This window comes from Schistocerca americana, chromosome 1 (assembly GCF_021461395.2).
Source record: "Schistocerca americana isolate TAMUIC-IGC-003095 chromosome 1, iqSchAmer2.1, whole genome shotgun sequence".
NCBI classification, from domain to species: domain Eukaryota; kingdom Metazoa; phylum Arthropoda; class Insecta; order Orthoptera; family Acrididae; genus Schistocerca; species Schistocerca americana.
In genome coordinates this window covers 61268192-61280197 of record NC_060119.1, presented here as the reverse complement: position 1 = coordinate 61280197, position 12006 = coordinate 61268192, and the positions used below count along the sequence as shown (strand labels likewise).

The 12006-nt window shown below is 37.8% G+C and overlaps 1 protein-coding gene across 3 annotated transcripts in view; it reads right to left on the bottom strand.

The window, feature by feature from the left end:
• The window catches only part of LOC124547995 (anaphase-promoting complex subunit 1), a 374510-nt gene that overhangs the window by 36887 nt on the left and 325617 nt on the right, over positions 1-12006 (bottom strand). For all 3 annotated transcript variants that reach the window (XM_047125147.1, XM_047125148.1, XM_047125149.1), the window contains 2 exons: positions 11614-11752; positions 10399-10587 (listed from right to left, as the gene is read on the bottom strand). In XM_047125147.1, the coding sequence (XP_046981103.1) occupies positions 10399-10587; positions 11614-11752 (328 nt within the window). The remainder of the gene's footprint in view (positions 1-10398; positions 10588-11613; positions 11753-12006) is intronic.

The following is a 12006-nucleotide window of genomic DNA, read 5'->3' as shown; positions in this document are numbered from 1 at the left end:
AGATGTAGTCTGCACATTTGTTGACTTTAAAAAAGCCTACGATTCAGTTGACTGTCAATCATAATTCCAAATATTAAAAGAACAGGGTTTAGATTTGAAAACACTTGCAATCATACAACAGACATTGATAGACACAAAATCTAAAGTCAAATTTATGGGGGACATCTCTGAAGTTTTTCTCATCAACACAGGAGTAAGTCAAGGAGATGGACTCTCTCCACTACTGTTCAACTGCATCCTTAAAAAGGTGATACAAGAATGGTGCAAACTGAAATCAGTCCTCAAGATTGACCAACCAATTACTCTCAGAAGAGGAAAATATACAGTAGATTGCTTAGCATTTGCAGACGGTCTAGCCACCTTAACTCGCAATGTTTCAACAGCCAAAAAACAGACTGAACTCCTGGTAGAAAGTGCAGAAAAAGTCGGCCTGCAAGTATCTTTTGAAAAGACAGAATATATGGCTTGCAACAAACAAGCACCAAAATTCATGGAGACAAAATGTGGCAAAATTAAATGAGTCCCACTTTTAAATATCCCAGTGAAGCGATTCAGGAAAATGGAATAGAAACGAAAGCCAACGAAGTCAGATGCCAAAAGATGGACACTGCTTATCGACTCACTCAAAATATCTTCAATAAAAAATGTATTTCCAAGCATACAAAACTATGACATTACAATACTGTCATAAAACTAGAATGCCTATGTGGATCAGAGACACAAATTTTAAACAGGAAAACATACATAGAAAACATTCAGAAAAAGGAACGGAAGATCATAAGAAAAATTTTAGGCCCAAAACTTGTAGATGAACAGTATTGGCTCACAGGCAAGCAGGAAATCAAACTATCCTCTAATATTCACAGTGATGTTAGAAAGCAGAGATTAAGATTCTATGGACACATCAAAAGAATGAATCCAGACAGACTTACAAAGCAAATAGTTGAATTCTATGAACACAGGAGAAAATCTAAAACAGACCCAATGAAATGGATTGGCGAAATCAAAACACATATGGAACTAGCAGGAATTACACCAGAGGATATCCAAAACAGGGAAATCTTTAGATCCGAAATTCACAAGTGGCAAGTTGACCAAGAGGAGATACCAAAGAAGAAGACTGGAACAACGTGGTTTCAAGAAAGAAAAGAAACCCACAGCAAAAGAATGAAAGCAGTATGGGCAAAAGAAAGGCAAATGCACATTACTAAGTCTTTGTGTAGTCCTAATGGGCTCATTCACAAATAATAATAATAATAATAATAATATAATAATAATACCCAACTAAAATGGTGTGAAGATTTCAGGTAACAATTGTTTTCAGGAACATATATGTCTGAAGAGCTTTTTAGAAACCAAGGACAATTCAGAAGAATGGAAGTCTAAAGACTCTGTGGGAGAAAGGTGGATTTCCTTTCTTAAGGAAACCAAAAATCTTGAACACAAATGCCAACTGCTAAAATTATGTGAGTATTTGCTTTCTATTGCCCCACACAACACCACTGTGGAAAGATTATTTTCACCGGTGTTGGCTCAATGGACTGATTAAAGAAATCAGCTGCTGCCAGGGACTGTGGAATCAATCTTACAGTGCCAGTTGAACTACAAGCTGGTTTGCATGGAGTTTTATAATATGTAAAAAAGAATACAGACTTGCTGAAAAAGGCGAGATCTTCCAAAAAATGTGATGTAGCACAACAAGTTCCATGCAATTGTGTTCTAAATAAAAAATAATTATATTACATAAACGTTTTACTTCATTTCTACACCCTCATCTCAAGAGTGTCTTAATGAGGTCGCAGCTAGATACGGCAACCCTACCTTAGTGGGAACATGAGTGTCAAACCAGTAAGTGCCGTATCACACAACATTTACCGCAAAGTATTGTATCACATATCTTACTGTATCAGTGAGAACCATGCCTAACACTGGGATGTGCATGCTGAGGACAATTCCCAATGGACATCATTAAACTTCTAATTAATAGATACTACATTTTTATGTGGACATAGATACGGTACTGTATATATCGAACCTGGTCTTGCTACAAATTTTCATTCATCGCTTCAGTCTACATACACACATCACATATGTTTGAGACTTGAAAAAGATATCTGGAACCATGCAGTTTCATTTGATTAAAGCACACATGCCTGAGTTTAAGGCTGGGTCCCCATTTCACTCAATGCTGAGGTATTATTCCAATACAGTTGCAATGCTGTTTGAGTTTATGGGAAATATCATGTGGGCTAAAGCATAAATGCCAATTTGGATTGAGGATGGAGGTATGCTAGGGTATTTCACGCTGTTGTGCTAAGCCATTGTGCCAGGATGGCGTATGGATAGCACAGCTGTATAGTGAGCAGAAGTCCCAGGCATGTATCCCAGCATTGATACAATTTTTCATTCATCACACTTCAGTCTGCACATACACATTATATATATATATATGTCTGTATATGTGTGGATGGATATGTGTGTGTGTGTGTGTGTGTGTGTGTGTGTGTGTGTGTGTGTGTGTGTGTGTGTGCGCGCGCGAGTGTATACCCGTCCTTTTTCCCCCTAAGGTAAGTCTTTCCGCTCCGGGGATTGGAATGACTCCTTACCCTCTCCCTTAAAACCCACATCCTTTCGTCTTTCCCCTCCTTCCCTCTTTCCTGATGAGGCAACAGTTTGTTGCGAAAGCTTGAATTTTGTGTGTATGTTTGTGTTTGTTTGTGTGTCTGTCGACCTGCCAGCACTTTCATTTGGTAAGTCACATCATCTTTGTTTTTAGATATATTTTTCCTACGTGGAATGTTTCCCTCTATTATAACCATACCATTAATTTGAACCCAACAATTACGTTTGTTATTGTCGCTGTTGCATTTCGAAATCTTTCCTGTCGTCTTTTTCTCTTTATTTTCTCTTTCTGTTTTTACCAGTAGTCTCACTTTGTAATCACCTTCCCCTTTTTACCGTAATCTACTGTACAATTTTATCCCGCCTATATATACTCAATAATACGTAACCCACTTCCAAACCATAACCAAAAAAATTTTATTTTCCGCTTTCAACACTACCACTGCTATAAAATCCACCGTTTCTAGTTCAATAACAGCTGCTTTCATGTATTAAACAACCATTTCGGCTAGTTCTGTCTTTAAATATGTCTGCTTGTGTCTGTATATGTGTGGATGGATATGTGTGTGTGTGTGTGTGTGTGTGTGTGTGTGTGTGTGTGTGTGTGTGTGTGTGTGTGTGCGCGCGAGTGTATACCCGTCCTTTTTTTCCCTAAGGTAAGTCTTTCCGCTCCCGGGATTGGAATGACTCCTTACCCTCTCCCTTAAAACCCACATCCTTTCGTCTTTCCCCTCCTTCCCTCTTTCCTGATGAGGCAACAGTTTGTTGCGAAAGCTTGAATTTTGTGTGTATGTTTGTGTTTGTTTGTGTGTCTGTCGACTTGCCAGCACTTTCATTTGGTAAGTCACATCATCTTTGTTTTTAGATATATTTTTCCTACGTGGAATGTTTCCCTCTATTATAACCATACCATTAATTTGAACCCAACAATTACGTTTGTTATTGTCGCTGTTGCATTTCGAAATCTTTCCTGTCGTCTTTTTCTCTTTATTTTCTCTTTCTGTTTTTACCAGTAGTCTCACTTTGTAATCACCTTCCCCTTTTTACCGTAATCTACTGTACAATTTTATCCCGCCTATATATACTCAATAATACGTAACCCACTTCCAAACCATAACCAAAAAAATTTTATTTTCCGCTTTCAACACTACCGCTGCTATAAAATCCACCGTTTCTAGTTCAATAACAGCTGCTTTCACGTATTAAACAACCATTTCGGCTAGTTCTGTCTTTAAATATGTCTGCTTGTGTCTGTATATGTGTGGATGGATATGTGTGTGTGTGTGTGTGTGTGTGTGTGTCTGTGTGTGTGTGTGTGTGTGCGTGTGCGCGAGTGTATACCCGTCCTTTTTTCTCCCTAAGGTAAGTCTTTCCGCCCCGGGGATTGGAATGACTCCTTACCCTCTCCTTTAAAACCCACATCCTTTCGTCTTTCCCCTCCTTCCCTCTTTCCTGATGAGGCAACAGTTTGTTGCGAAAGCTTGAATTTTGTGTGTATGTTTGTGTTTGTTTGTGTGTCTGTCGACCTGCCAGCACTTTCATTTGGTAAGTCACATCATCTTTGTTTTTAGATATATTTTTCCTACGTGGAATGTTTCCCTCTATTATAACCATATATATATATATATATATATATATATATATATATATATATATAATGGAAGGAAACATTCCACGTGGGAAAAATTATATATAAAAACAAAGATGAGGTGACTTACCGAACAAAAGCGCTGGCAGGTCGATAGACACACAAACAAACACAAACATACACACAAAATTCAAGCTTTCGCAACAAACTGTTGCCTCATCAGGAAAGAGGGAAGGAGAGGGGAAGATGAAAGGAAGTGGGTTTTAAGGGAGAGGGTAAGGAGTCATTCCAATCCCGGGAGCGGAAAGACTTACCTTAGGGAGAAAAAAGGACAGGTATACACTAGCACACACGCACATATCCATCCACACATACAGACAAGCTTGAATTTTGTGTGTATGTTTGTGTTTGTTTGTGTGTCTATTGACCTGCCAGCGCTTTTGTTCGGTAAGTCACCTCATCTTTGTTTTTATATATAATTTTTCCCACGTGGAATGTTTCCTTCCATTATATATATATATATATATATATATATATATATATATATATATATATATATATAAAACCTGAAAGAGATCTCTGAAACAAATATAGTTTCACTTAAACAATTTGAAACCAAAAAACACCTGACCAGGAAAAAAAAAAGATGTGAGAGAAGACTTTAATAACAATCTAGAAGTACTATTTACCGAAGCCATGGAAGTTGTGCAGGTAGCGTCATAAGAAGTAATTATCCAAAGAAAATTACAAGAAGATAGTTTCTTCTATGTAGTAACAAAATTAATGAAAAAGTGGCACGAATTGAAAATTCTAAAGTGGCAGGTTTACTGTAACAACCATTTGATCACGAAACTGAAAGGGACATATTGCATGTTTTGTATTGTGATCTTAAATATAATTTGCACTACAATCAAAGTGGATGCTAGACCAACTTTTTCATACTGTATTTCATCATACATAACTAGATAAGCACTATATATGGAGGTATGTTCCGTCTATGTAACTAATTGAAGCAGTTTGTTTATTGCCATATGCGTTTCCTTTTCTTCTATTTGGGAAGCATCTTTAGTGGCAATCTCCAGTGCTATTCCGTTGTTTGTAAATGTGACTGGGGTGTTTTTCTTGTTCTGTAAGCTATGTGTTAGTATACCGTATTTACTCGAATCTAAGCCGCACTTTTTTTCTGGTTTTTGTAATCCAAAAAGCCACCTGCGGCTTAGAATCGAGTGCAAAGTAAGCGGAAGTTCTAAAGAAAGGTTGGTAGGTGCCGCCACAACTAAGTTCTGCCATCGAATATATGTAGCGCTACACAGGCATGCTTTGCAGGCACAAAGATAAATACTCTGCGTCAGTAAATAAATTAAAAAAAGAAAAAGGTGGAAGATGAGCTTTTTTGTCCGCCCCGAGTTTCGACCACTGCATTTTCATACATTACCCAACGAAGTAAATACAAATTCCGTATTGTTCATCTTCGAATGTAGCAGCATTTCAGTGTACTACGAAAATCCAACTGGCAAGACTGTTTGGGATGTTTGTCAATATGGCCAACTCTACATTCTGAATTTTTTCCCACCTGTGAGAAGAGATGGTTGCTAATATGAACTTTTATGTATTGTGAATCACATGCAGCATTCTCTTCACTATACGAATAATATGAATATAAACATTTTGCCATGTATTGTTTCGTGTTTGCTGCTATCTCATTTAAATCCAGTCTGCCTAATAAACTACGAAACTTGAGTGAGACAACAGCAAACGCGGAAGAATATACATATTATGTAATGTTTATATTCGTATTATTCTTATGCCTAATAGTGATACACTCGGAAATGAAGCACGGCAATTGACTAGATTTTTAAGTCTAAGATGACTCTAATATCTGTGCAGAATGTAATGTACTGAAGAGGCGTCTGCAAAGACTTTCAAACGGAGAAAAACTTTCGCTAAATTCTGGTTCAGAACATCTTCTATCATACGCAGTCTATTATTTGGTTCTTGTTGATCATTATTGAAGAAAGCAGCAGTGTAAGTAACAACAAATAGCAGTATCTTGCCACTGTTTTGCTAATGAGATGATTCCTCTCTTTTGTTTCTTAATTGTAAGCGGTGGTAGCGTGCACAAAAGCAAGCCATGCCGCGAGCGGTGACAGGTCGTAAACACAAAAAAATTGTTCAAATGGCTCTGAGCACTATGGGACTTAACATCTGAGGTCATCAGTCCCCTAGAACTTAGAACTACTTAAATCTAACTAACCTAAGGACATCACACACATCCATGCCCGAGGCAGGATTCGAACCTGCGACCGTAGAGGTCGCGCAGTTCCGGACTGAAGCGCCTAGAACCGCTTGGCCACCACGGCAGGCTCGTAAAAACACATTATCAGAATGTGACAAACAATGCGTGACACAGTACAGTAATGCATTTTCAGCTTAGAGTGACGTAAACAACTAAAACAAAGAGAATGGCACTTATCCAATCAAAGAAAAATAAGCAATCAATTCTAACCAGACGAAGCACATGAAAAAGGAAGGGTACCCGTATAAATATGGACAGAGCACCTGACGCATAGCAATCGCTACCTGGTAAAGCTTAACTGCTAAGCTTACGACTCGAACCAAACTACTGTAGCTGTATCGTCATTCATTCAACCTTAATTGTCTCTCATATTACAATGGACCAACTGTGTTTTGATTTGGAAGTGCAGCCTAAAACTTTTCTCTCCCCTTGAATTTCGAGTCTCAAATTTCAGGTGCGGCTTAGACTCGGGAAAATTTTTTTCCTTGATTTCGAGTCTCATTTTTCAGGTGCGGCTTAGATTCGAGTGCGTCTTAGATTTGAGCAAATACGGTATTTCCTATCTTGTGCGTTGCTTTGTGTTTGTATGTAAGAGTGTACCACTTTTTTTCTCTGTTATTCATGTCATGAGTGTTACTGTTGTGTGCTGCAGTATATGGGGGATCTTTGGTGTTTGTGCTCTCTGCTTGTTTTCATTTATCTTTAGCTGTGTTTTAATTCTTTGGTTGAGTTTTTGTACTATATGGGTGTTGTAACCCTTGCTGAGTGGGATGTTATTCAGTCTGTGTTACATGTGTCGTAGGGACGCTAATTTTTGATTTTGCAGGTGGTTGGATGAACCATGTTTAATTATGTCTGCGGCTGTTGGCTTTCTGAAGATGTCAAATGTATGTTTATTGTTGTCTCTCTTTATTATTACATCCAAGAAATGTATTTGCTTCTGTGTTTCTTTTTCCATGGTGAATTGAATATTTTTATGTATGTTGTTTACATCTGTATGAAGTTATCAATTTTCTCTGTTGTTTAATCTACCATAAAGATTATGTCATTCACATATCTGTAAGAGTAAACAATTTTGTATTCTTTCTTTGTGATAACTGTATCAAAGATTGTGTTTTCTATGTGGTTGATGAATATGTTTCCCAGTGTTCCTGGAATTGGCTCAAATGGCTCTGAGCACTATGGGACTCAACTGCTGAGGTCATTAGTCCCCTAGAACTTAGAACTAGTTAAACCGAACTAACCTAAGGACATCACAAACATCCATACCCGAGGCAGGATTCGAACCCGCGACCGTAGCGGTCTTGCGGTTCCAGACTGCACCGCCTTTAACCGCACGGCCACTTCGGCCAGCCCCTGGAATTGGGGATCCCATTGGGAGCCCATATTCTTCTATGTAAAATTCTTTTTAAATTGGAAATTACAAGAAGATGGGCAGGTATGGGAGCAAACTGTATACTACCTATCGTCATTTTTTCTGTTTTCTGTATTTCCCTTAGTTGTTACAAATTTTTGGAGGTGGCTGATGAATATGTTTGTCAGTGTTCCTGAAATTGGGAATCGCATTGGAAGCCCATATCCTTGTACATAAAATTCTTTATGAAATTGGAATTTACAAGAAGATGGGCTTCCAATGGGATCCCCAATTTCAGGAACACTGGCATACATATTCATAAGGCACATACATAACTCAATCTTTGATACAGTCACCCCAAAGAAAAAGATACAAAATTGTTTACTCGTACAGATATGTGTATGGCATTATCTGTATTGTAGATGAAACAACAGAGAAAACTGACAACATACAAATATAAACAACACACATAAAAATATTCAATTCACCATGGAAAAAGAAACAAAAAAGCAAATACATTTCTTGGATATAACAATAAAGAGAGACAACACACACTTGACATCTTCAGAAAGCCAACAGCCACAGACCCAATTAAACATGCTTCATCCAACAACCCACAAAATCAAAAATTAGCGGCCCTATGACACATGTTATACAGACTAAATAACATCCCACTCAGCAAAGGTTACAACACCCAAATAGTACAAAAAATTAAAACACAATTAAAGAAAAATGAAAACAAGCAGAGAACAAAAACACCAAAGATCCCCACCGACACTACAGCACACACGGAAGCACACAACAGTAACACTCATAACATGAATAACAGAGGAAAAAAGATACACTCTTACAGACAAATACAAAGCAACACACAAGATAGGAAATATACCAACACATAGCTTACAGAACAAGAAACACACTCCAATCACATTTACAAACAACAGAACAGCACAGGAAATCACCACTGAAGATGCTACCCATATAAAAGAAGTGAAACACATGTGGCAATAAACACATTGCCTTCAATTAGTTGCATAGACAGATACGTAATCAGCATGGTTTCAGAAAACATCGTTCTTGTGCAACGCAGCTAGCTCTTTATTCGCACGAAGTAATGGCCGCTATCGACAGGGGATCTCAAGTTGATTCTGTATTTCTAGATTTCCAGAAAGCTTTTGACACCGTTCCTCACAAGCGACTTCTAATCAAGCTGCGGGCCTATGGGGTATCGTCTCAGCTGTGCGACTGGATTCGTGATTTCCTGTCAGGAAGGCCGCAGTTCGTAGTAGTAGACGGCAAATCATCGAGTAAAACTGATGTGGTATCAGGTGTTCCCCAGGGAAGCGTCCTGGGACCTCTGCTGTTCCTGATCTACATAAATGACCTGGGTGACAATCTGAGCAGTTCTCTTAGGTTGTTCGCAGATGATGCTGTAATTTACCATCTAGTAAGGTTGTCCGAAGACCAGTACCAGTTGCAAAGTGATTTAGAAAAGATTGCTGTATGGTGTGGCAGGTGGCAGTTGACGCTAAATAACGAAAAGTGTGAGGTGATCCACATGAATTCCAAAAGAAATCCGTTGGAATTCAATTACTCGATAAATAGTACAATTCTCAAGGCTGTCGTCAATTCAACTAAGTACCTGGATGTTAAAATTATGAACAACTTCAGTTGGAAAGACCACATAGATAATATTGTGGGGAAGGCAAGCGTTTCATTGGCAGGACACTTAGAAGATGCAACAAGTCCACTAAAGAGACAGCTTACACTACACTCGTTCATCCTCTGTTAGAATATCGCTGCGCGGTGTGGGAACCTTACCAGGTGGGATTGACGGAGGACATCGAAAGGGTGCAAAAAAGGGCGGCTCATTTTGTATTATCACGTAATAGGGGAGAGAGTGTGGCATATATGATATGCGAACTGGGATGGAAGTCATTAAAGCAAAGACGTTTTTCGTCGCGGCGAGATCTATTTACGAAATTTCAGTCACCAACTTTCTCTTCCGAATGCAAAAATATTTTGTTGAGCCCATCCTACATAGGTAGGAATGATCATCAAAATAAAATAAGAGAAATCAGAGCTCGAACAGAAAGGTTTAGGTGTTCATTTTTCCCGCACGCTGTTCGGGAGTGGAATGGTAGAGAGATAGTATGATTGTGGTTCGATGAACCCTCTGCCAAGCACTTAAATGTGAATTGCAGAGTAGATGGAGACATACTTCCACAAATTTATAGCAACTATGGGAAAGACAGAAAGCAGAAAAAATGATGATAAGTAGTATGCAGTTTGCTCCCATAACTGATACTGACCAATAAATAATTAATGTGGGTTATTAACATGTTATCAATTCACTATCTTAAGACATTACTGAGGTTACTTCTGTGCACACTGCTGTTTCTCTATCCAGAACAGTAAACTGATTTTTGTAGAATATACATTTATCAACTTTTTATAGTTTCCGTCTTACTGTCAAGACACTGTTGTGTGCTAACAGGTGCTGCTGCTTACATTCTTTATTATTTTTTACTCACTTACCTTAATAATTGTGAGCCACATTGGTAAAATACTCAGCTTGTCCTGAGTTACACATTCATATACAACAGTTGCCAGGAGCTGTATAATTTGTCTCTCACACATGCTTGTTTCAAGTTCTTCATTTTCCAAGAAACACTGTGCAAATTTAGCCACATTTGGGTCTGATGAGAAAGCATTCACTGAGTCAGCCTGGAAATGGGGTGTTGCTTGATATAAAATGTAACACAATATTCAGTAGGATTAAAATTTCACAGAGTTAAATGAAAACGATTGCGCTGCAGATATACATTTAACTTAACTCAAACTTATGCCTTAGGAATGATACATTCATTCTTCGGCCACTGATAATGCACTAACAAAATAAAGAAGGGGAAACAAAATATGGAAGAATAAGAAAAAACATAGAAATAAGAGAACTATTCACTCCATCACATGGATCTTCATTTGCTCATTTTACGAATTATACAGTGAGATAACCTAGGGATCTCAGGGAATGCAAAAGAATGTCTCATTATTTGATAGAACCTTCATTTCATAGGTCAATGAGATGTTTATTGATTTATTGCATATATATGTCAATACTTTTTAGCCATAATCATTGTTAGAAAATCTATATTAAGCAAAATAGCAACTGCACAGCATTTTTTAAAGTGGAATTTCAGTTCTTGATGAAGAAGTTACTTAAGAGGAACATTTTTCCATTTACACTGAGTGCAATAATAAATAATATAGGCAAACACTTCCATTTCTCAGGAAGTTTCATGGTAGAGTCAAACATAGCTTTTCATCAGATCATATTTTAAAAACAATGAAAGCAATAAACTAGAGCAAGTTAAACAACATTTATACTTATCAGCTACCCATTCTCATACTCTTACTCATCCAGCATTCCAAGAATCATCACTGTCATCTCTGTAAAACACTCCAATGTTTTGGCAAGAATACTAGCATCTAAGTGCAATTTTTTCACAATATGCTATCTTCCTCTCCCCCATAAACAATGTCATTAATTGTTACGGCATCAGAAATGTGTGTAAACACCCTCCTACACTCAAGAAGAAGAATTCAAAAGACTAATGACCATTATCATTTTTTATACACCTTGTAGGTCAGCAGCATGTCAGTGACCTGCGCTTTTGGTCAATATTTATCAGTCATTTTTCTGTGTCAAATTCTTTAAGAGAAAAAGCTAATAACTTAAAAAATCACACTTACCCTCACAGACCAGGAGACAGCTGTATCCGTCGTTAGAGTCTGTGCTAAAAGACTACGAAATCCTTGTGGGTCTTCCAAGTAGGACAAACATCCAGCTCGTTGCTTGACATTTAGCACACCAGACCCCTGCAGTATCTTTCTGTTTTGAAAACAAATCACTTTCAATGTTCTTGGAAACATATATACACAAAGATTCAGACATGTTTTAATAGTAATGCGAGCTCACAAAAGCTACCACGTTAAATATACAGGAGTTTCTAGCTAGCTCTAAATGTCTAGATGATTACTCCGCAATTCATATGAGGGTGGTTTGATAAGTTCTTGGAACAGAATAGAAAAAAAGTACTTAAATCATTGAAACTTTTTTATTTGTCAATGTAGTCTCCTTGTAGA